Raw genomic sequence first — 24,323 nt, forward strand, 5'->3', positions numbered from 1 at the left:
TTTTCTTCCTGGGCCTCCGCTTCCCACTTCTCCCTCTCCCTTGTTGATTTTTTTTTTTTTTTTGGAGCGTTTATTTCTGTGATTAGACATCCATTAGTGTGCATTCATTCACATCTATTATCCAAAAGTCTGACCCTCATCCCTCTATAGTCAGGCCGGGTCGGTATGGTTCCTGCAAGGTTCCCAACTCCCTGCACTATGCTCGGTGCACAGTAGGCGCCTAGTGATGACTATGTTTAGGTCAATAAGACAGTCAAGGCAAGCGGCATCTGAGTCGGGGGAGAGTCTCTAATTCAGACAAAAGGGCTCCCTGAGGTCCTCTGGGGCGCTGAGGCTTAGGTCCTTCCTCCCCTCCCCCGCAGGAATGCCGTGGACTCAGCAGCTCAGGGTTGGGGTACCGCTTCCGGCGAACAACACAACCTCGGCCGAATCCTGGTCCGCTTGCAATCCGACCTTTCCCTTAGGCGGCGCTCCAGGCCGCAGCCGCCAAGTTTAGCGCAAGGCATTTCGGGACTTATAGTTTCCGTGGGCACATGCCCAGGGCGCTTGCGCACTGGAGAGACGCGCGCCGCCCGACCCCCATCAGGATTCCAGGTCCTTGCGAAGGGCGCTCCAAGCGACAGAGTTCCAACCGAATACGCCTCTCTAGTCCGCCGAGGGTGAGCCGTGTAGGGGAAAAGTCCGCTCTACGTGGGCTGTCACGGTGCCCTGCAAAGAGACCGGAACAAGCGCGCCCCGCTCCGGAAGTGAGCGGCTTCTGCCGCGGTGCATTGTGGGGGGCGTAGTCCTCTTTCCCAGGCGGTCCTTCGCGGCGTCCCTGGGGCCCACTCTGGAGCGCAGGCGGGCGGCTGGGCGGCTGGCTCGGCGCGGGCCGACGGGAGGCGTATTCTGGGCACGGGGCGCCGGGCCAGGCCGGCCGCGCCGGGCGGCAGTAGTGGGAGGCCGCCGAAGGCCTCGCGCGGTGCCGCCCGTCGAGGGGCGGGCGGCGGCATACCGACCGGGCCGTCGAAAGGCTCAGAAGGCCGGTGGGCTGGGCCGGGCCGCGCGGCGCAGCCATGCCTGGCTTTACGTGCTGCGTGCCAGGCTGCTACAACAACTCGCACCGGGACAAGGCGTTGCACTTCTACACGTTTCCCAAGGACGCTGAGCTGCGGCGCCTTTGGCTCAAGAATGTGTCCCGTGCCGGCGTCAGTGGGTGCTTCTCCACCTTCCAGCCCACCACGGGCCACCGTCTCTGCAGCGTTCACTTCCAGGGCGGCCGCAAAACCTACACGGTGCGGGTCCCCACCATCTTCCCGCTGCGCGGCGTCAACGAGCGCAAAGTAGCACGCAGACCCGCGGGGGCCGCAGCCGCCCGCCGCAGGCAGCAGCAGCAGCAGCAGCAGCAGCAGCAACAGCAGCAGCAGCAGCAGCAACAACAACAGCAGCAGCAGCAGCAGCCGTCGCCGTCCGCCTCCACTGCCCAGACCGCCCAGCTGCAGCCGAACCTGGTATCTGCTTCTGCGGCTGTGCTCCTCACCCTTCAGGCTGCTGTCGACAGCAGCCAGCCTCCGGGATCCGTGCCTCCGGCTCCCACCACTCCCACGGGAGAAGATGTGAAGCCCATTGACCTGACGGTGCAAGTGGAGTTCGCGGCCGCAGAGGGCGCAGCCGCCGCAGCCGCTGCGTCGGAGCTAGAGGCTGCTACAGCAGGGCTGGAGGCCGCCGAGTGCCCCATGGGCCCCCAGTTGGTGGTGGTCGGGGAAGAGGGCTTCCCTGATACTGGCTCCGACCACTCGTACTCGTTGTCGTCAGGCACCACAGAGGAGGAGCTCTTGCGCAAGCTGAACGAGCAGCGGGACATCCTGGCGCTGATGGAGGTGAAGATGAAGGAGATGAAGGGCAGCATCCGTCACCTGCGTCTCACCGAAGCCAAACTCCGTGAAGAACTACGCGAGAAGGATAGGCTGCTGGCCATGGCTGTCATCCGCAAGAAGCACGGAATGTGAACGAGTCCCCTTTCGGCCTTCGGGACTCCCAGACTCCTGCCAGCTTAGAGGGACCTGAGGCCACCGCTGTTGAACTCCCTCATACTCCTGGGGCACTGGTTGGCAGTACTGAGCCTTAGGGCAGCTGGACTCTTTTGCTGGTGACCAAGCACCCTCTCTTGTTTCCTCCTGAAGCAAGGTCCTGAAGTCTGGGATCTCAGACTCTGCACTGGTGACACCAGCAATTATGACTTTGTCTACCCCTCCCTACCTTCACTCCCCAACCCCAAGTTTATGTTGCAGGTTCTGGTTAAGCAGAGGCTTCAGAACCACTGAACTTGAAACTTATCCCCTAGGGATGCAGGCGAGATGCCCAAGGACTGTGGCTTTGGGAAAACAACTGAACCTTGAGTTTGGCCGGCAATCAGAGACAACTCTTCTGTGTGTAGTGATAAGAGATCCAAGTAACATCAGTTCTACTTTTTGTGCTTTTCCTTCCCAGGTGCAGCCTGTGATTCTGATGGGGACTGGCAGATCTGTGCCTCTGCCTCCTAGGACCTCCCTCCCAGGAGGCCATCGACAAGGGGATCTAGGTGACCTGTTGATGGAGATCCAGCTTGCCAGGGACTTAGGTCTATCCTGTTATGTTTGCTACTGGTTACAAATTCTATTTTCTGTACAATTAGTCAGACTAAAGTTTTCACTGTGTTTGTTTGGCAAAACAGATTAAACAGAAAGTAAGGTTTTTATTTGGGTTTCGCCAATTTATTTTTGTAAGGACTCAGCTAAGGGTCCCTGAAACATGGGGAGATGGACTTCCTGATAGGCCTCCACCTTCGCCGCCTTAGGTCTCAAGGACCAGGCTGACCCTGAGAGTAGAGATGCTTTAGTGACTAGGTTTCTCCATAAAGAGGCCCTAAGCACAAGGACCCTGGCCTTATAAGGTCTTTGCAGAGTTCCAGCTCACCCCGAAGAGTTTGGAAATTGCACCAAATGGTCCTGGTTTGTCCATGGGTTAGCTCCCTGTGTCCTTTCAACTGGGAGAAGGAGCAACTGAGAACTAAACTGAATTGTGGCAGCCCACTTCTCTGAGGGTTTTGAATTCCTTAAGAATTTTCAGCTGGAGTTGAATTTTGCTCACTATTTTAGCCCTTAGGCCTAGTATGGTGTCTGGCACACATGGGCACGCAGTTACTTAAATCAGTGAAGACCGTAGCTGGAGCCAGCCATGGACTCTTATACAGATACCTTTGACTTTGGTATACTTTCATTGTGAAGGAGGTGGATCCATAGAGGACTTTAAGCATAGGAGTTGGAATTGGTGACCCTTGACTCATTTTCTTGGCTGTTAACATCTTTCTTTAGATTGGATATTGTAGCGGCAAAGTGACATTTTTATTTATAGTTCCAGGTAATTTAGCTCAAAGCTAGCTACAGATGCCTTTAAAGCTAGCCATGTTTAACATGGGTGTTGGGGCACAAATGGACACTTATTGGGCTCCATAAAACATATGACTCCTTTCTCTGTTACTTATGGAAAAAGCCACTTACCTGGGGTCTTTCCCTGTGGTTTCAAACTGGAATGACTCTAAAATTAATGTCTCTCTAATTTCTGCTCTTCTTCTGGTCCCTTGGCACTGATTTGAGAAACAAGTCTGTGGTGGGGAGGAGGGGTGGGAGATAGGTTGTGCAGTACCTAGATGTGGAAGGGACTGTATCTCTCCCTTCCTAGGGTTAGTTCTGGCTTGTCCTAAGGTGGTGGAAGCACAGCAGTGACCTTCCAGGCCAGGTGGGACTGAAGCCCTTTATGGGTAGGTATTGGATCAGTTGCTCAACTGTCCCCACCCTTCTTCATTAGGAGTGAGGACTTTCCCAGGCCCAAGCCATGCTCTTTAGTGTGTCCTTTAGCTCCTGTGTGTTGAAGGGACTTAGACTTTCAGCTTTGGCTCACTTGAACCTCTCAGCAGCACTCCCAGGACAGGGTGAGGGCCAGACTGGCTAGGACTCTCTGGTGTCTGGATGTTGTGAGCACACAACCTATCTGGTGTTTTAGCTTCTGGAGGGGAGGAGGACAGCTCAGAGCAAGGGAGGTCCTAGATACACCACAAGCAGGGCAATACAGAGTCTCCCTGACTGAGTAATAAGAGAAGAATCTAGTCAGGCAAAGTAATAGAGATCTGGGATTTAATTAAACAAAGCCTAGCCTGGTCGTATGAGGCATTCCCGGGAGGAGCGGTGGGGGTGACAGTGAGGATCTGTGAAGGACCCTTCTGGAAGAACAAGAGAACTGAGAGATCTCTGGTCAGGAGAAGACTTGTTGCTATAAACTTTACCTGTGATCCCCCTGGCTTAGCTGCAGAGCATTTCCCCAGCAGGCCTGAACTAGAGACTGGCCTTACTTCAAAAGTTTGCGTTGCCCGGGAAACGATGAAAATGGGGGTTGAAAGGAAAGGGCAATGGGCAGGAGGGAGATTATGGACAATTTTATCACTTAAATCACGGGGAAGGTTTGGGCGTGCCAGTTATTACTCTTTTCTCTCAATAAAAATGAAACTCTTAGCTGCCATGCCTACTGGAAAAAAAACAAAAACCAAACTTGTGAGAATGTCTTGTAGACCCTAACTGCAGAAATCTAAAGAGTAATCTTGTCTCCAGCCCAAGAAAAGCCTCGCCTGCTTGAAACCAGCTTTGGGTCCGACTAGCACCGGGCAGGGCGCAAGAATGTTGGGAAAAACAGAAGCTGTGCGTTCCGCCCCGGCTGGCCTTAGAGCAACACTCGAAGGGGCTGCAGGGGCGGCCAGAGCACCAAAGGGGAGGGGGCTTTGCGAGCGGAAACAGTTCAGGGGCCCAGGGAGGGGCGGCTAGGCCAGTTTGGGGCCAGGCCGAGCTCCCACGGAGGCGGGGCCAACACCGAACGGCCGCGCAACCAGAGCTGGGCCGGACCAGCTGGGACTTGGCGATAACTGAGCCCTGACCCTCGCCTGGCGCCAAGCTCGGGTGTTCCAGAGGCTTCCGCTAGACCACAATTCTCAGGGGCTCGCCTCGGCGGCCTCCCTCCCTGACTTAGTCTCCCCTCCCGCGCTGCGGACCGAGTCTGGGCCTCGGCGCATAGGACGTCGGGAACTGTAGTTTTCTCCTGGCGCATCTATGCCAAAAAGGAGAACGGGGGGAACTGCGTTTCCCAGAGTGCAGCGGGGTGGCAAGGGAAGGCAGGGGGGAAGGGACAGTCGGTCGCAGACCGCGCTGGGTTGCCGCCGCCGCTGCCGCCATCGTGCCAGCCCCTCGGGTGAGTGTCTGGGATAGCGCACTGGGGCGGGGGCTGGGCCGCAGGAGCCGCGCTCCGGGTCGCCTGGAGCCTCAGCTGCGAGTCCCAGGGCCGCCCCTCCCCTCCCCCCCCCGGCGGCCCGAAGCCGCGCGGGGCCGGGGCCATGTGTCGCGCGCGGCTCCGCCTCCCGTCGGTCCTCTGAGGCGGCGGCCAGGGGGAACACAGAGACAGCCAGGAACCCATTTCAGGCGTACCGTGCACGTGGCGGGCACACCGGACCGCGCCGGGGCCGGGCCTTTTTCTCTGTTCTGGACCACCCGGATGGGGCTCTCCGGGCCCCGCCCCGTCTGGCCTAGCCCGGCCAGCCCGAGTCCTGCAAACTCTGCAGGCAGGCTAGCGGGCGGACCCCAGCCACACGTTCTGCCGCCCGCCTGCCAAGGATCCGGGGATGGGCAGGTGCCACCCGGCCCGCTCCGGAGTCAGCACTGGGTAAGGGCGCCCGCCTGCCGCAGCCCTACCCTCACCCGGTTCTCAACCATAGCTCGGCTAGGATGTAGGTGAACGCTCCCTTGCTTGTCTGCCCGCTGAGAGTGCACGAAACCTATCTCCCACTCTGGAACTCAGATTCTCCTGCATCGAGGCCAGGGTCAGGGAATCTGGGGTAGGGAGGGGGTTCCACGTGGGACTTCATCCCCGGCCAGTCTTAGAGGATCTGGCTTGATGAGATGAGGCGGCTCCGGACTCGTAGGCTCAGTCCCCGCCCTTCTCTCTGTCAGTGATCAGGCCCCAGCCGTGGGTGGGTTGGCCGGCCGCGTTAGTGGAGGGAGGGAAGAAGCCAAGGAGGTAAGGCTGAATGTGTGAGCCTCCAACACATCGTTAGATCTCTTCAGCACAGCCTAATTCTCACTTCTGCCCCTCCCAGAGTCATCTGCCCTTTTCCCACAGAGGACCTCAGGTCTGAGGTCCCTGAGCCTGGTACCAAACAAGAGGCTGGGCTGCAAGCAACATTGGGCATAGGGCACATCTGGGCTGTGGGGTTCAGATTCATGCTCTGTGAGGCCCTTCTGAAGCCTGGGTGGCAGGACTAGAGCTGGAGGCTGCACGAAGTCAGGCTTCCCTCACCCGCCTGCTCACTTTCCAACAACTGAGTGACCTATGAACAGGCAGGAAGCTGGTTGGGCCTTGGGAAATTGCCTTTAATGATGGCTCCAAGGACTCCATTGATTTCTGGGAGTAGGGAAGTATCTAGCCATAGGGTAGTCTTCTAGCAGGCTTTGTAAAGGCACTCCTGATTGGTGATAAAATTAAGGGACAAGTCCAGAGAAGACCATGGGATATGGAGAAGAGACAGTTCGTTAAGCCTTGATTCCTCTGACCCCAATGTAGCTTCTGAGCCACAGTTCTTGCAGGGATAAAGATGCAGCTAAGTCTCTGCAGACCTGGCCTCAGCAGCATGTAGTTCTTTTAGGAGAGTTGAGTTAGGCCTGTGACGCAGGAAGCCACCATCCTTGGAATTTTTTTCCCTTGAGTATTTCCCCAGGTAATATTTTTCTGGTCATTGAACTCTAGCCTTGGAAGTTTTCCTGCGGTTGAATTGCATTCTCCCTGGTTAAGGAGGACAGGCAAGGAAGGTTCTGTCCAGATCTCGTCACCAGGGCCTGTGTTTTCTCTGGACTCAACCCTCCTAGTCCACATCCTAGCCCACGACCACATGGGAGTCAGGTTCATTCAGCAGACTTAGGAGAGGCCTGGTTTGCCAGTGGAGGTGGGCAACAAGGAGGGACCACCCACAGGACACAAATAGGATCAGTGTGATTGGATCTCTTAGTGCTATAAGTAGTTGTTCCAAGACCTTGAGATTGTCTGGGTTGGTTCTTTCTAGGACACTGGTGTCAGGTGAATTAGGCTTTATGGCTGTGGATTAGTTCACACATTGCAAAGCCCTAGGTGACTTGAAAACAAGGGTTTTCTTCAAGGTCAAAATGCTGCTGTTCCTTGGGAAAAAGGAACAAAGGTTACTTGGGAACAGGAGGAATTCAGGTCCCTCCCTCTCATTCCAATCGTTAAAGAACCCTGAGGTTCTCCAGAATCAATCTGCACCCTCTATTCATGTAGGGCTGTCTTGGGAGGTGGGGCCTGGCATGGGACAGTCAGGATATGGCTGCGTAAGCAAGCGGGCAGGCTGTGAGGATGCTGGGTTCTCAACCAGCTCAACTAGGTCCCTTAGTGACATGGAGACCACCTCTCCTCTCTGAGCCACGTTTCACTTTATTCTGCTGTCTTTGCAGTTGGTGGGTTGGGATGGGAAGAATGATTTAAGTGAAAGAATTCTCAAATTTTAGAACTGGAAGGCACCTTGTATCAAAAAATTCTGGAATACCCTTACTGAGGCATTAGTATCTTGCTTGAAATTTTTTTTTTCTCCTTTTACACCAATGATCCATTTTATTCAGCAACCATTCTTGCAGCGCTTTCTATATGTCAGCCCACTGGGCTGAGGCTGGAGGTAGAATAATGAATCCTACCAAGTCCTGGTGCTGGGAAAAGGATGTCACAGTAGTGGAAGAGACAGAGGTAATGTTGCTATTATGTGCTGAGGGCTAAGTTGAAGGGACCCACAAGGGGCTCTTGGCCCTTTGCAAAAGAGGGGGCTTCTGAATGAGTAGAGCACCAGAGAGGAAAGTCTGTTAGTGAGCCCACTCTCCTCTCCAGTGCCTGGAGAAACCACAGAACAAGGTATACTTCAGGATGTTGGGGCCAGGAAAGTCTGGGGTCCCTTGAGAAACTTGGCTGTCACCACTCCAAATTGCTGTGGCTGTTGAGTCTAGCAGCTGTCTTCTATCGGTAGCTCCTGCATTCCTCAGGGGTCTCTGCTGGGTATTCTCCTGGTGCCTGAGAATCTCACCAGCATTCTGTGGTGTGTGGCCTTATTCCCTGCCTGGAACCTGGGTTTGTGGCTTCTGTCTCTTCTGAGACCCTCTCAGGTCACTTATTCAAGTGCCCAGTGCTCCTGGAGTGATAAATATCAGGACATCTTCCAGAGTAAGACCAGAGGCACTCTCCCCAGAAGTGAAAGGGAATAGTCCTTTTGGAGAGAGGGGAGTGGATCCAAAAAGTTTTCCACAGGATGGACATTGAAAGTTGGGCAGGATTTCTGTGCGCTGGGGTTGAGCTGAACCTCCTGATGGGCCTTTTTTTTTTTTGCAGTACGCGGGCCTCTCACTGTTGTGGCCTCTCCCGTTGTGGAGCACAGGCTCCGGACGTGCAGGCTCAGCAGCCATGGCTCACGGGCCCAGCCGCTCCGCGGCATGTGGGATCTTCCCAGACCAGGACATGAACCTGCGTCCCCTGCATCGGCAGGCGGACTCTCAACCGCTGCACCACCAAGGAAGCCCGATGGGCCTCCTTTTTTATTTAATTTAATTTTTTTATACTGCAGGTTCTTGTTAGTTATCTGTTTTATACATATTAGTGTATACATGTCAGTCCCTATCTCCCAATTCATCCCACCACCACCACCACCACCCCCCCCACCACTTTCCCCTCTTGGTGTCCATACGTTTGTTCTCTACATCTGTGTCTCTATTTCTGCCTTGCAAACCGGTTCATCTGTACCATTTTTCTAGGTTCCACATGTATGCGTTAATATACGATATTTGTTTTTCTCTTTCTGACTTACTTCACTCTGTATGACAGCCTCTAGGTCCATCCACATCTCTACAAATGACCCAATTTCGTTCCTTTTTACGGCTGAGTAATATTCCATTGTATGTATATACTACATCTTCTTTATCCATTCGTCTGTTGATGGGTGTTTAGGTTGCTTCCATGACCTGGCTATTGTAAATAGTGCTGCAGTGAACATTGGGGTGCATGTGTCTTTTTGAATTATGGTTTTCTCTGGGTATATGCCCAGTACTGGGATTGCTGGGTCATATGGTAATTCTATTTTTTGTTTTTTAAGGAACCTCCATACTGTTTTCCATAGTGGCTGTATCAATTGACATTCCCACCAACAGTGCAAGAGGGTTCCGATTTCTCCACACCCTCTCCAGCATTTGTTGTTTGTAGATTTTCTTTTTTTTTTAATAAAATTTATTTGTTTTATTTATTTATTTTTGGCTGCATTGGGTCTTCATTGCTGTGCGTAGGCTTTCTCTAGTTGCAGCGAGTTGGAGCTATTCTTCGTTGTGGCAGGCGGGCTTTTCAGTGCAGTGGCTTCTCGTTGCAGAGCACAGGCTCTACGCACGCGGGCTTCAGTAGTTGTGGCTCACGGGCTCTAGAGCGTAGGCTCAGTAGTTATGGTGCACGGGCTTAGTTGCTCCGTGGCATGTGGGATCTTCCCAGACCATAGGTCAAACCTGTGTCCCCTGCGTTGGCAGGCGGATTCCTAGCCACTGCGCCACCAGGGAAGTCCTGTTTGTAGATTTTCTGGTGCCCATTCTAACTGGTGTGAGGTGATACCTCATTGTAGTTTTGATTTACATTTCTCTAATAATTAGTGATGTTGAGCATCTTTTCATGTGCTTCTTGGCCATCTGTATGTCTTTGGAGAAATGTCTATTTAGGTCTTCTGCCCGTGTTTTGATTGGGTTGTTTATTTTTTTGATATTGAGCTGCATGGGTTGTTTATATATTTTGGAGATTAATCCTTTGTCCATTGATTTGTTTGCAAATATTTTCTCCCATTCTGAGGGCTGTCTTTTCATCTTGTTTGTAGTTTCCTTTGCTGTGCAAAAGCTTTTAAGTTTCATTAGGTCCCATTTATTTATTTTTGTTTTTATTTCCATTATTCTAGGAGGTGGATAAAAAAAGATCTTGCTGTGATTTATGTCAAAGAGTGTTCTTCCTATGTTTTCTTCTAAGAGTTTTATGGTGTCCAGTCTTACATTTAGGTCCTAATCCATTTTGAGTTTATTTTTGTGTATGGTGTTAGGGAGTGTTCTAATTTCATTCTTTTACATGTAGCTGTCCAGTTTTCCCAGCACCACTTATTGAAGAGACTGTCTTTTCTCCATTGTATATCCTTGCCTCCTTTGTCGTAGATTAGTTGACCATAGGTGTGTGGGTTTATCTCTGGGCTTCCTATCCTGTTCCATTGATCTATATTTCTGTTTTTGTGCCAGTAACATATTGTCTTCTTTAATGTAGCTTTGTAGTATAGTCTGAAGTCAGGGAGTCTGATTCCGCCAGCTCCGTTTTTTTCCCTCAAGACTCCTTTGGCTATTCGGGGTATTTTGTTTCTCCATACAAATTTTAAGATTTTCTTGTTCTAGTTCTGTAAAAAATGCCACTGGTAATTTGATAGGGTTTGCATTGAATCTGTAGATTGCTTTGGATAGTATAGTCATTTTCACAACATTGATTCTTCCAATCCAAGAACATGGTATATCTCTCCATCTGTTTGTGTTGTCTTTAATTTCTTCAATAAGTGTCTTATAGTTTCCTTCATACAGGTCTTTTGTCTCCTTAGGTAGGTTTATTCCTAGGTATTTTATTCTTTTTGTTGCAATGGTAAATGGGAGTGTTTCCTTAATTTCTCTTTCAGATTTTTTCATCGTTATTGCGTAGGACTGCAAGAGATTTCTGTGCATTAATTTTGTATCCTACAACTTTTACCAAATTCATTGATGATCTCTAGTAGTTTCCCGGTGGCATCTTTAGGATTCTCTATGTATAGTATCATGTCATCTGCAAACAGTGACAGTTTTACTTCTTCTTTTCCAATTTGTATTCCTTTTATTTCTTTTTCTTCTCTGACTGCCGTGGCTAGGACTTCCAAAACTATGTTGAATAATAGTGGTGAGAGTGGACATCCTTGTCTTGTTCCTGATCTTAGAGGAAATGCTTTCAGTTTTTCACCATTGAGAATGATGTTTGCTGTGGGTTTGTCATATACGCTGATGGGCCTCTTTTTAAAGTTATTTTTTTCTGATGGGCCATTTGAGGATGTTTGTGTGTGTGGAGTTGGATTTGAGTTGACTACCCCTTCCCTAACTTTGAGATTCTGTGATTCTCTTGCTTTGACCGTATGTGACAGGAATTCTTGAAGACTCTCTCCCTGAGGGAGGCCACAGCAGTGGGTTATCCCTGCAGTGACTTCCAGGCCTGGAGTCAGTCTGGAGTGACTGATCGTTCTGGTAATCACCCTTACCACCAGGTCTGTGTGGCGCCTTCTCCTTCTCACCCTATCAGCTGGAATGTGTCTTCCTGGGAGGAATCATTTGCTCAGGCCTGGCTACAACTAGGGAAGTGTCTTAGTGGCCAGGGAAGAGGAACACAAAAGAGCTGGGGTTGGCCCTTCTCACTACCCTAGGCCTTTCTCTTTATTTGTTGCTGGTACCTGCTATGTACCAACTCCTTAAGCACCCAGGCTGGAGTGGGGGCTACGCTGGAGAAGGAGAACCTCCCCTCATGAGAGGGGTGTGTCCAGGGTACCTCGGAACTGAGGGTAGTTTGCCTCAGTAAACTGGGGGAATTCTGGAATGTTTGTTTCTTAAAGCCTCAGGTACTGCATTAGAGCCACTGGGTCTCACCAGGGCAGAAACTGTGGCCCCCTGGAAGGATGTCTGTAAAGAGACATTGGTTCACTTGCAGAGATGGTCAGGCCCAAGTCAAGGCAAGTTCTCATTTGTAGGTTGTAAACCTGCTTTGACAGGCTGAGCATGCACTTAGAGGCTTCTGTTCTGATGGCCATGGAGCTTGCTGATTTCAAAGGGGAAGAAAAGGCCTGGGCTCCATTCCTCACAGCCTCATTTTGCCATCTATGCTTTCTGCTGCTTGACATGGGCTCTCAGCTGCTCCAGTCCAGGCCAATTTTGTGGACATTTTAATGCTGACTATGCCAGTGGCCTTCTGTGGTCTTGAATTCTTTCCTAATCTCTCAGAGTCTTGGTTTCTTCATCTACAAAGTTACACTAATCACACCAGCTTTTCAGGGCTGTGAGACTCCAATGAGAGAACACATGTAACTGTTTGGCTTACAGGAGTTTGACTTACAGTACATGAACCAGCAAGTTCATGGATGGGAGCTCTCTAGGACGGGGGCCTCAGAGATCCCTGAGCCACCTGGGAAGGGGTGGCCACTCAAGGACTGAATAAGCATGGAGCAGAGGGACTACAATGCAGGTCTCGGGATTCACCTTCTGGGCCAGCCAGGGCAGCCTGAAATCTCTGGAGCCCTTTCTTCAAATAGAAGATAAGGAAAAGGCCCTTAGGGTGCTGGGGGCACCTAGACATCAGGGGTCTGCCCCAGGAGAGGGTTCTGTCCTGGCCAGCCATCTGGGCAGCAGACCTTAGCTGATTTCCCTCCCAACTTCAGGCAGGGAAGTGGTGGACGAGGCTGTTGCCAGTCCTCGGTCAAGGCTGCTCTTTAGTGTGGTGTCCCTATAGGAGACTGAGATATCCACCTTCTTCCTAGCTCTTGACCTAGTATTCACCTAGCACCTGCCAATGACTGCTTACAGCTGAGTCCTGCTTTATACCCTCAGTTGATTACCCCTAACATCCTCATAATTACTGATGAAGAGACAGGGTCAGAGGGTCATACCATGAGGGAGAGGAGAAGCAAACTAGAGGCCAAGCCTTTGAGGGAAGTGGTTGTGTGCCTACTATTCAGCCCCAGTTGTCCCTCAGGTGATCAGAGCCTTGTGGGGGGATGGAGGGTGTTTGGGGCTAAGCCCCACTTCCCACACGCCTCAGACAGATGGCTGGGTGGAAGGCAAAGGATTGTTTCCTGACAACTTGGACAGAAGGTGTGGGAGGAGGGGAAGTGGGTCACTTGGCCACTTAAATTGAACAGGGTTTGCCCAGAGCTCAGTCCTCCAGAGCAGAGGGGCTGGGCCAGGCACCATGGGAACAGGGGTGCCCCAGTCAGGGAGACAGACCATAAATATGTAAATGTGACAGTCTCATGCAGTGACAAGTGCTAAGAAGATGAAACGGGGTGGTGAAGTGAGTAAATGGGTGGCTGCTTTAGACGGAGTGGTCACAGTGTCTGAAGGTATCTATGAGGAGGTAACATTTGACCTGACACATATGTGACAAGGAAGCAGACACATGGAGATCTACGAAGAAGGGTGATCCAGGTAGAAGGATCAACAGTTGCAAACCCCTCCAGTGAGACAGGCTCAACATGTTCCAGAAACAGGAAAATGCCCAGAGTGGCTGCAGAGGACGGGAAGGAGTGGGTGGCAGGAGACAAGGTTGGATAGCTGGGAGGCCAGGCCACCCAGGGCCTTGAAGCCAGGATAAATGGTTGAGACTGTCAGTGGGGAATGGGAAGGGAAGTCATTGGAGGGCCGTAGGACAGGATATACAGCACCCCTCAGATCATGGAAAGAGGTGCAGTTTGTTCCTGAAGGACAGGCACTATGCAGCCTTCCCTCTCACTCCCCACAGTGCACGCCTGTGCTCTGGGTTTAAGCCAAGGTTGTCTGTCAGTCCCACCTGTCGGAGTCCTTCTCAGCCTCTGCTTCAGGGCTCTTGGAGGCCTAGCAGACAGTAGGTGTGAGGGTAATAGAGATGGTTGGTGCCAATTTCAAGAGTCCCACTATAAGCTCAGCATATCTGGCATTCTTTGCGGACCTCGGTGATGGGCCCTCAGAGGTGAGCATCCTTCTGTTTTATTAGTCTGGAGTCAGTAATGTCCTCTTCCTCATCACTCTCCTGCCTCCAGCCCTGACCCAGGTCCAGCTAGGCCAGCATCTATATCTGTTTTGCTGAGATGATAGAATGGGGTTGTGACTTTGAAGATTTGGGAAAACTGTGAGATCATCCCCAATGGGTGAAAACACCCATTGTTTAGTGTGGCAGTCTGCCTGGTGCCATTGTTTGGAGGCAGAAGCCCTGGTTCAGACCTGTCTTGCCCCTGTCTTGCCCCTGTCTGAGAAAGCCAAGGTCAGAGATCAGGGCTTCAGCCCTACATGTTGTTCATTTTTTTTTTTAATTTATTTATTTTATTTTTATTTATTTTTGGCTGTGTTGGGTCTTCATTGCTGTGCGCGGGCTTTCTCTAGTCATGGCGAGCAGGGGCTACTCTTCGTTGTGATTCACAGGCTTCATTGTGGTGGCTTCTTTTGTTGCAGAGCACGGGCTCTAGGTGTGTGGGCTTCAGTAGTTGTGGCATGCAGGCTCAGTAGTTGTGGCGCACGGGCTTAGTTGCTCCGCGGCATATGGGATCTTCCCAGACCAGGGCTCGAACCCATGTCCCCTGCGTTGGCAGACAGATTCTTAACCACTGCACCACCAGGGAAGCCCCCATGTTGTTCATTTTTGTCTCCAGACTAGTTATCACTGGGAGTCCTGGCTCTGGAGTCCACTAAGCCTGGTTCCATCCAGTTCCACCATTTATTAGGCTTGTGACCTTGAGCAAATTAGCTGACCTTGCTGGGCCTCATTTTGCTCATCTCTAATATGGGAGTTGACTCACAGGGTGTTAGAACAAATGCACGTAAAGCCCTTAGCACATTTCTACACGTAATACACATTAGTGAAAATGAGACATTATCAGCCGGACATTGCTGTTTCAAGTTTCAAAATATGGAAACACTGACCCAGAATTTGAGGATAAAAATGAAGTTTTTTCTGTTACCCAATGGAATCTCCTGGGCCAGAGGTTTTAACCTGGGGTCTGTGACAACCTCAGGGAGTATGAATGAGTTGAAATCATTCACAAGGCTGGGGCATCTCTGCCTCTGCAGAAATTTGTTGGGAAAGGGCCATGGTTTATGAGACATTTTTAGAGCGTCTTTGCACCCACAGAGACCTAAGGGTCAGTGAAAGCTGAAGCTCAGTGGGTGAGAGGTCACCAAGGTCATTTCTGCTCCTCGAGGAGCCTGGCCTTAGTCAGCCTAAGTGAAGCAGGAGACGGTGTGGTCAGCAGCCCTCTTGGAAGAGCTGTAGGAGAAGCTGTCATGAAGGTCACTCTCCAATCTGATGTGAGGCTGCCCCTCAGCCTTGGCATTTTGTTTCTTTCCAGGCTGTTCTTTCCACAATAAATATATTAGAAACAAGGTCAAGGCTGGCTGGCCATCCTGGGGAACATCCTCCCAGCCTGGCCCACCTCTCCTCTATGTTGCATGGGGATGGGAGGTGGGCTCTGCACCCTGTTGCTTTTTCTGGACTCAGGAATGCTGCCTCCTGGCTATGAGTGCAAAGCTTTGTGGAAGATTTGGAGTCAGAAACTATAAATCCTGTAGTTTGCTGGACTCTGTGCTGGGAGGTTGAGGAGGTGGGGTCGGGTGTGGCAGGAACCACGCTGGAACCCTCACAGCCCAGAGCTGTGTTCAGGCAGAGGAATGAGCCCTGGGTGTGTTGATATGGCTTTGCACGTGGGGTTGGAGTCAACAGTTGAGTCTGGAAAGGAGGACCCAAATGTGTGGCATCTGAACAGTGACCTGAGGGGAGGGCGGGCATCATGGCAGGAGGACTCACCTGTGCAAAAGACACAGGGAGCAAGCACTCAGAGAGTTCTGGTGTGTTTATGTGTGGAGCTGGATGGAGATAGGAGAGAATGGCTGAGGAGTCAGGGATGGGTGTGGATAGCCACATGTGGAGCTTTGGGGGTTTGACCTTTAACCCAAGGGTGAGGGTTTTGTAGGGGAGGGACATGGACAGCCTTGTGGTTTAGAGCTCAGGGATGCAAAGTTAGCAGAAAGCAAGCAGTGACCTTGACCAGAGAACCCAGTATCAGCACTGATGTACTGGGTGAGCTTGGGGCAACCAGCTGAACCTTGGTTTTCCCACCTGTAAAGTGGGCTGACAGTGGAATCTGACCACATGGCGATGTGATCACGACATAGAGATAAACACATCAAGGTCAAGAAGGCCTCGAATGAGGTTGGTGTTGGCCTCAGCAGCCCCATTTGACATCTTTAAAGCAAAGTCTTCAGTCCACATACCTTTGAAGGTTCCTTCTCCCACTTTCTGGGAGCCCCTGAGCAGTCCTGTTCCTCAGGAGAGCTCACTCTGCCCTGTCCCACTCCACCGGGCCAAAGGGGTCTTCTTGTCCTTTTATCCCTCCACCTCTTTACTCTACCACTACTTCTGCCAAGTAGTTTTTGTATTAGCATGTTAATCACACTGTTAAGAACAATGTTGAAAAAGGAAAAAACACCCCCCCACTTCCTTCACCTCACTGTCCCACCACATGGCGCCACTTTTTTTTTCTTTGGATGAGCTTCTGGCCTTATTTCCCCTCATCCTCCATCTCCAGCTTCTCGGTTTCCTGCCCTAATCTCTTTCTGAGGCTCTAGACATTTGCTAATGTTGTTTCTTCTGACTGGCATACTCCTTTCTCCAAGACCTTCCCTGAGGGCTGCTTAGGACAGAGCGGGAGATGGCCCTCATCCATTCCTCCAGCTTTCCCCCTGCCCCAGAGTTCAAGATGCTCAGCAAGGCATCTTGAGAGCATGATGTGGTAGGGTTGGGCCACAATGAGTGAGCCAAGCATAGTGAATACTAGGGTGGAAGGGGCAGAGATGCGAGATGTGGGGCTGTGTCCTGCCTCCAGTAACCCAAGTTTGCATGTGGTACAGTCACAGTCTGACCCCTTGGAAATGTGACCAAGACAGAGCAGCTGGGACTAGCTGTTGATCCTATGTTTTTCCCATTTGTTGATGTATTTCTTGGCAGAGTGTGAACTGGGATACACCTTGTCCCAAGCAGGCGTGACCGGGTCCAAGCTTTCTCCTCTGCTTGTTTTAGACTTTCCTGGACATTTCTTAGTCATCCCAGCACTGAACTGCTATTTTTAGTGCCACCACCTCCTAGGGGACTTAAAATAAAGCTGGCTCAGCTTCCTGGCCCCTCATTGGCTGGAGTGTTGGTCACAGGCAGGGAGATTGGCTGGATTGGGGATAAGCCACTGCCCACTAACACTGTCCTTCCCTCTGGCTCTTCTGGCCTTGGGTGAGGTCATAGGGACTGGAGCAAACTAGCACTTAACCATGTTGAGTTGAGGGCTTTACTAGGTTCCCTTAGTGAGACCACAACCACTGGCAACCTCAGGGTTCCACCCTCTTATAGAGAAGGGGGCTGAGGCCCTAAGAAGTGCAGTGACTTGCGTGAGATCCCACTACTGCCAATGGTTGTCTGCCAGGGCCAAACCCACCTCCTTACTGCTTTGGTTCAGAGTTCCTGTTATTAGGAGAGAGGGGGTGGGCTCCTCTACAGTCAGAGATGACTACAGAGCAACACACAGGTCTGCTGTCATGGATCCTGCAGGGAGATGCACGCCACCCTACCCGGGCCTGCCAAAGCGTGAGCGACTCTTTCATCTGGGGCTTGGGTTTTCCGTCTAGCAGCCTGGGGTCCCTGATATCTGTAGCGGGGGGGCCCACCCCTCCCTCTCCTCCCCCCCTCAGAGACTGGAGAGGGGCAGCCCTTCTGATGGAGTGAGTGCTGGGATGGGAATGTGAAGACATGACACATTTCCCCCTCACAGCCTTCATTTCCCCTCCCAACATTTCTGTTATTACCTGTGATCCTCTGAACCCATGGTTCCAGCTCTGAAGTGGGTAGATATAACCCCCATCAGTGACGAAATCATGTCACCTGGCCTCAAAGACGTAACTACCCCCTTAAGACAAAGTGTGTGCGGGGGGAGTCACTCGCTGTCTTTGTTGCAACTGGGGCCTTGAGGAGCCATTTCCCCCCACTCCCAATGGGTCTTCTTCCACCTGCCAGTAAGCCCGGAGGGCAGTGTTGAGGGACTGAGTGCTGAGTCTCAGCAGGACAAGGAGTGGGCCTGAAGGCTGCAATAGAAGACACTCCACATACAGACATCAGTAGTTCCCGACCTGCAAAGTGGGAAGAATAGCAATAACTCTCAACAGCCTTGCAGGTTGTTGAGAGGATTAAATGAAAAGATATGGGGAGAGTGCTTAGCTCCTCCTTAAAAGCCCATCCCTCCATTGGACTTGCTCTGACCTTCCTTTGTCCTGGCTCCACCCTCAGCACCCATCCTGCTGTTTCATCCACGAGAGCCCCTCAAAGGAGGGTCTGGGTCTGGTCCACCTCTGGGCTCCCTGCACTGGTCTGTATTGAGGGATCGCCTGTCAGTTCCCTGGGCCCTCTCTGTGTTTCCTGGGAGAACAGACGTCAGCAAAAGACTCCCTACTCAAGGAGGTCTGGGAGGGGTGGGGGTCAGTGAGGAGACTGGCTGGCTACCTCCTGCTTCCACGGTACCAAGGTACCAACACTACCCTCCCTGTCTCACTGGACTTGCAGGTCTCAACGAGGCCGGGTGACGCTCCAGAATGGGAGACAAGCCAATTTGGGAGCAGATTGGATCCAGCTTCATTCAACATTACTACCAGTTATTTGATAACGACAGAACCCAACTAGGCGCAATTTATGTAAGTCTTCAGCTCTAGGACCAGAACGGGACCTCAGGGAATCAATTCACATGTTGGGCCAGTGCCTCCAGTTCACAAGTTCTGGCAGCCCTCACTGAATTTGGCTGTCCCCTTTTATCTGAGCTACTCTCCATGGCACAGGGGGCTTAAGGCCTAGCCCAACTCCCTGGTCCACACATTCCTTTCTGTCATCTATAAGACTGGATTCTGATACCCTAGGCAGCAGGTTCTGGGCTTGCCATTCCATGGTCCTGGGAGTGCCTCTGTTCTAGATTGGGCAGCAGCAGACAGAGGCTAGGGCTCATGGTGCCCTCTGGAGGCAGCAGCTGTAAGCATCATCAGTGCCCCGCTGATCTCTCCTGGAGGCCCCAGGTCCACCTTCCTTTGGGGGGCCAAAAGCCGCTGAATGCTCATGGGAAACAAATGGGGTTAGTCCAGGGAGGTTGGTGTGTCTTGAGAAACCCTTCTATGCAGGTATGATTTGCTGCTGTTTTAGTGATGTTCATATATACCAAGAGTTAATTGTATTTGACCCTGCCCAAGACAGAAATGTGATTGATCAGGCCACGCCTAGCAGGTCTGCCCAGGATAGGAGAGGTAGGAGTCATCCAGCATAGCCTTGCAGCCTGACTGGGCTGTGGGCAAACTCCTTTGTGTCTCCCTCCAAAAAGTCAGGGCCAGTTCAGAAATTTAGAAGAAAAGAAAAGGATCTTACCAGTGGAAGAACAAATCCAGCACAGGTATTTGATTGTCACTATCATAGGTAGAGAATTTTAAAAACTCAAACTGGTATGACTCTGGGATCCTTGGCACTTCTACCATATTGCTTTTAAAATCAATTAAAGCAGGCCTGACCCAGAGAAGAGTTAGCAAGGTCCTAAAAGAGTACTTTATGTATGTCATTTTATATAAACCTCAGCACATATTCCTTTTAAAGATCAGGAAACTGAGACTCAGGGGGAGAAAAAAAAAGTAGCTTGCTTAATGTCAGAGCTGGTAAGTAGCAGAGGCACTTTTGAGTTCTGCCCCTGAAGGCTGTGGCAGGAGAGATGGGGTGGGGAAGAAGTGAAGGTAATGGGTTACATGTTGATGGTAGGGAGGGTCCCAGGCAAGGCCTTGTCAGCCTCCATTCCTCTCTGACCCCATGGGAAGGGCCTCTTTGGAACTCACTGATGGCTTTTCTGGGACTGGTGCTGACTGACCATGCAGCAGGATGGCTTTTGACTGAGCCCTGGCCACATATAGCCAGCCTGGAGCTCATGCATATCAAAGGCCATACAACTTCTTGAATAAAAGGTGGGAAGTGAACTTATTAATAAGTTTGTATTTTGTTACATAGTCTTTCAGAGCTTGGGTTCTGCAGTGCTGGGGTGTAATTAAAGAAGTTGTTCATCCTGTAAAGTTTGGAAGTTACCCTCATTTTCCTTCTTTACAGGCAGGGAAACTAAGACATGAACTAATTTCCCCAAGCAAGACCCTTTTCAGGGTCCTTTCAGGGCCTCAGAGATACTCCTTGTGCTCTGAAGCCCTGACCCCAGGTTTCCTGGTTTTCAGATTGACGCGTCATGCCTTACGTGGGAAGGACAGCAATTCCAGGGGAAAGCTGCCATTGTGGAGAAATTGTCTGTAAGTAAGGGCCAGGGCTGGGCTGCAGGCAGCTCCTTCCCCACCCCACTGGCCACAGCCCACCACCCACTCTTTCCTTTGCAGAGCCTTCCGTTCCAGAAAATCCAGCATAGCATCACGGCGCAGGACCATCAGCCCACGCCAGATAGCTGCATCATCAGCATGGTTGTGGGCCAGCTCAAGGTAATAGTGCTGCTGCCTTGCAGTGCTGCTGTCCTGCTTCTCAAGGGACACCCAAAGTGATGCTTAGAGCTGTGTAGCTCAGTACAATAGCCATCAGCCACATGTGGTGATTTTTAAATTACATTAAGTAAAATGAAATAAAATTAAAATGTAGTTCCTCAGTTGCATTAGTCATACTTCAAGTGCTTGTGGCTGCCTATTGGACAGCGCAAACATAGAACATTTCTGTTATTGCAACAAGTCCTATTGGAGAGCACTCGTATAGAGCATTTTTGGAAAAGGGACAAGAGGTATAGGAGCAGGATGGGGCTGTGATCCAAGCCACTGGGCCTTTGCACTGCCTCAAGGTGTAGGTGGGCCTTCTGCAGGCAGCTGATCCTGAGCTGGAGTCCATGCTGCCACTCCCCAAGCTGGCTGCTGATTCTTCCACCTGCTGAGCAAAGCAGATTCCTGAAACCCTTGCTTCTCTTTGCATTTCTCCTTCCACTTCTCAAGACCTGTTACCTTCAAAGCCTTCCTGTGGTCCCGTACCCCCCAGGAACTCCTACTTGTTATGCTCTAACAGGCTGAAGCCAGATTCTTGATTTCCCAAAAAAGCCTCTCCTCCTTCCCAAAGCAGGACAAATGAGCTGCCCCTTAACCAGGTTCCAACCTCCTGGGCCTGTGGCATCATGGGGCCCAGAGTAACAGGCCCACATGCCTTCTCCCTAGGCTAGGCAGGGCTTCTTGAGTCCGTTACAAGGGTGGAAGAAAGTGGCGGGGGGGGGGGCTAGGCCTCTCCAGTGGACCCAGACGGACCTGCCTTCTGGCCTGTTCTTTCCTGTTAGTTTCTCCTGCCTGTCCAAGATACCGTGCCCAGCAAGTGTGCTCAAATAGGCCTTGGGAGTGAGGAGGTCTCTCCTGGGGTCTTAGTGCCCACTTTCCCAGGCTGGAATCAGTTAGCAGTGCCTCTTCCCACCTGGCTTCAGGTTCTTTCTGGTGTTTTTGTCCAACCCCCAAAAGACTGATTTGCCTCCTTGCTGATGATAATTCCTGGAAAAAACAGTGATATTAGAAACACTGTTGGTTGGCTGGGCTCCTACCTCAACTAGGCCTCATCTGGGTATTCTGCAGTTTGGGTGGAAGTCTCTCGCCTTTCTTTTTTCGTTGCAAATATGTTACATGACAAGAAACAGATTACCTGATAGTGCTGCATTGGTTTTTTTCGCTTGTAGAGCTGTAATCAGTGTGAGCTTGGTTTTGAACCCTTTCTCATGTACTTGGCCATAGTCAGTATTAGTAGTACCTTCTCCTGGTTGGACTAACTGGCATAATCAGACACTAAGATTGTTTAGTTTACAGATTACTGTGAGTTACATGGTAAGTGCTGCAGAACTCTTTCACATTGATCATTTGTGCCCAGAAACATGGGTTCAGAGGCACGTACGTTCTCTGCTCTGTTGCTGTAGCTAACTGGTGAGTTGTTCTGCAGTTTGTGTACACAGCAGTGTGAGCTGCCATCTCAAGGCCCAGTTTAGTGCCCAGTTTAGTGCCCAGTTTAGTGTTTCATACATTGTGTCAATTCACAGTCACAAGTACCCCTTAGCTCTCCTAGGATTTGCGTCCAAGTTGTAGGGCCTGATCCCAAGTCAGCGTTCACCTCCTGCTGAACACCCTTCCTGTTCCTTGGCCACCTTACTGAACCATTTTCTCTCTCCTCACAGGCCGATGAAGACCCCATCATGGGGTTCCACCAGATGTTCCTATTAAAGAACATCAATGATGCTTGGGTTTGCACCAATGACATGTTCAGGCTTGCCCTGCACAACTTCGGCTGACCTCCTCCCAGCCAGGCACTCATGCTGTTTCCTCCTCCCTCCTCTTCCCGATATTATTCATGCTCCTCCAGATGCTCCAAATATCATACACAAATGAGCAGGGCCGCGGTGGGAGTGGGCGCAGTGCGCTACTGCTGCCGAGGTATTGTGCATGATGTTTGGACGCTAGACTAGTTGCATCTGATGGGAGAAGTTTGTGTTGTACCAGCGCATGCCTTGGAAAGACTTAAGTAATGCGAAAGGTTGTCTTTTTTTTTTTTTTTTTTAATCTACTGACAAGTTGCTCTAGTAACCCAAAGAAGTGAAGGAGAAAGCAGCTGCCTCACCACCGAGATATTGATTTGTTCAGATGTTTCAATGCCTCATGATACAATAAAACCACAAAAATTTTCTTAACAGTTTAAATTGTTTTAATTAGTTTAATAGTTGGCTGGGCATCAGTAACTACCCTGCCTCATTGGCTCTCTCATGTCTCACCCTCCCACCTCTGCCCCACTTCAGCGATACCTGTTGCAAGGAGAAAACGCTGAAGCAGCACTCTCAGCTGGCTTCTCTCAGAAGCCCTGTAGGGCATAGTGTTCCCTCCATGGCCCACCTGGTCTTGGGAAAGTGAGCTGCAGACAGGCAGAGCTCAGGTCTGACCTGAAGCTTCCCTTGCACTGAAGCCTCTGCAGTCAGTTCTGACACCTCCTGTGATGTCTACGCTGGGTAGGGTCAAGGCTCTAATGACATGTGAGATGACCCAGAACCCCATCGAAGATGGAAAAGCCTTGGCAAAAATGGCCCATTAGCTTCAGGCCCTCTGAACTGAGGGCTCAGCAAGGCCAAGTATGAGCAGAGGTTTGAGGGAGAAGGGCCTGTTCTATCCACAGAAGGGTCAGGATCACATCCAGTGTGCCCTGTAAATCCCAAGCCAAGCAGAGGGCAGCTCTGATGCTGTACCATCTGCTGTGGATATCATTACCCAAAGGGGAGTAACTCGAACAGCCAGCCTCCAATGCCCATGGAGCCAGGCCCGGTTGGGTTGGAGTATAGATTTAGAACTACGAAAGAAAGCATTCTGAGTTTGAGGGATTTAGGTTCTAGGATTTCTCACCCCTGAGACCTCTGCAAGGCATCTCTAGGCCTCCTCCAATTCCCTCCCTGACCACACACACACCCCTTCACACTATCTTCAAATCCCGGGAAGTCTCAGCTGTTGGGGCAGTTTCTGCTCCTCAGTTTTGGGGACAAGCCTTGCCTAGTACAAATCTAGCCCTTGAGCCCTGAGACCTTGGTGGTGTAAAACTCGTGGCAAGGTAGCAACCACAGGCTAGAACCAAACCCAGGACTTGGGCTGATGCCCTGTTAGGGGTTTTAGGATTGGTGAGGGCACCATAGCTTTGCCTGACCTGCACAGCCCCCTTCCCTCCTGCACTATGGATGGAAGCCAAGGACTTCCTCAGACCCCCACTGGTTGCCTGGCTACACTGGGCACTGGGCTGGATGATGTGCTGTTTGAAAGGACAGCATACTCAGGAGATTTCAATGGGGCTGATTTCTTGGCTGCTGTGTATTTGGGGGGTGGAGTTTGGGGAGAGAGGTAGAAACCTGCTACCTCTTAAACCACCCTGTATAAAATCTGCAATACAGCTTTTCCATGTATCTGTGCCTGAAATGTCTGCAATAAAGAGGTGTTTGTAAACTATGGTTCCTTTCTTTTTGCCTGAGGGTGCCAGGTCATGCAGGGGGATGCTGGGAGACGTTAGGGAACAATGTGATGTTTGTGGTGGGACCATCTCCTCTGCCCTTGCAATTCCGGGGTCCGTGACTTCACGGGTCCCCTCAGGTCTTGGGTTACACTGACCCACTTCCCAAAGGGGAAACCGAGGCTCCTACCAATTTAGCTTGCTCCTGGGGCATCTGAGGGATTCAGCTTGGGCAACCAAATTGACCCGGTCCTAGGCCCACCATGAGCCCATGCTTTGAGAGTGGACATGGACCGGGCGGGATATCCTGAGGCAAGTAGGGCGCTTTGGGCGGTCCAGTAGGTGGACATTTGCTCTGCCTCAGCCTCAAGGAACTCCCCAGACCCTACTAGCGCAGGGGCAGGACCGCGGTAGGGGCG

The 24,323-nt window shown here is 51.2% G+C and overlaps 2 protein-coding genes across 5 annotated transcripts; both read left to right on the forward strand.

Moving 5' to 3' along the window:
• The first annotated feature begins 785 nt into the window (after positions 1 to 785).
• THAP11 (THAP domain containing 11) lies at positions 786 to 2,716 on the forward strand. Its single transcript, XM_060129947.1, has one exon. The coding sequence runs from the start codon at positions 1,056 to 1,058 to the stop codon at positions 1,986 to 1,988; it is 933 nt and encodes a 310-aa protein (XP_059985930.1). The 5' UTR covers positions 786 to 1,055; the 3' UTR covers positions 1,989 to 2,716.
• Positions 2,717 to 5,120: 2,404 nt separating this feature from the next.
• Positions 5,121 to 23,900, forward strand: NUTF2 (nuclear transport factor 2). 4 transcript variants are annotated; one of them, XM_060132493.1, is made up of 6 exons: positions 5,121 to 5,253; positions 18,463 to 18,590; positions 19,262 to 19,330; positions 20,145 to 20,216; positions 20,301 to 20,399; positions 22,103 to 23,900. In XM_060132493.1, the coding sequence occupies exons 2-6, from the start codon at positions 18,492 to 18,494 to the stop codon at positions 22,214 to 22,216; spliced, it is 453 nt and encodes a 150-aa protein (XP_059988476.1). In that variant the 5' UTR covers positions 5,121 to 5,253; positions 18,463 to 18,491; the 3' UTR covers positions 22,217 to 23,900. The 4 variants fall into 4 exon arrangements, with proteins under 4 accessions (XP_059988476.1, XP_059988477.1, XP_059988475.1 ...); XM_060132494.1 differs by lacking the exon at positions 5,121 to 5,253 and adding an exon at positions 5,471 to 5,721; XM_060132492.1 differs by lacking the exon at positions 5,121 to 5,253 and adding an exon at positions 14,374 to 17,493.
• Positions 23,901 to 24,323: the final 423 nt, after the last annotated feature.

The sequence above is a fragment of the Lagenorhynchus albirostris genome, chromosome 19 (genome assembly GCF_949774975.1).
Source record: "Lagenorhynchus albirostris chromosome 19, mLagAlb1.1, whole genome shotgun sequence".
Classification (NCBI taxonomy): domain Eukaryota; kingdom Metazoa; phylum Chordata; class Mammalia; order Artiodactyla; family Delphinidae; genus Lagenorhynchus; species Lagenorhynchus albirostris.

What these genes read in the sequence shown, in the direction of transcription:
- THAP11 (XM_060129947.1), top strand. Translation starts at nt 1,056, where the DNA reads ATGCCTGGCTTTACGTGCTGCGTGCCAGGCTGCTACAACAACTCGCAC.
- NUTF2 (XM_060132493.1), top strand. Translation starts at nt 18,492, where the DNA reads ATGGGAGACAAGCCAATTTGGGAGCAGATTGGATCCAGCTTCATTCAA. An exon ending in CCATTGTGGAGAAATTGTCT is followed by an intron (nt 20,217 to 20,300) that starts GTAAGTAAGGGC and finishes TTTCCTTTGCAG; the next exon opens with AGCCTTCCGTTCCAGAAAAT. An exon ending in TGGTTGTGGGCCAGCTCAAG is followed by an intron (nt 20,400 to 22,102) that starts GTAATAGTGCTG and finishes CTCTCCTCACAG; the next exon opens with GCCGATGAAGACCCCATCAT.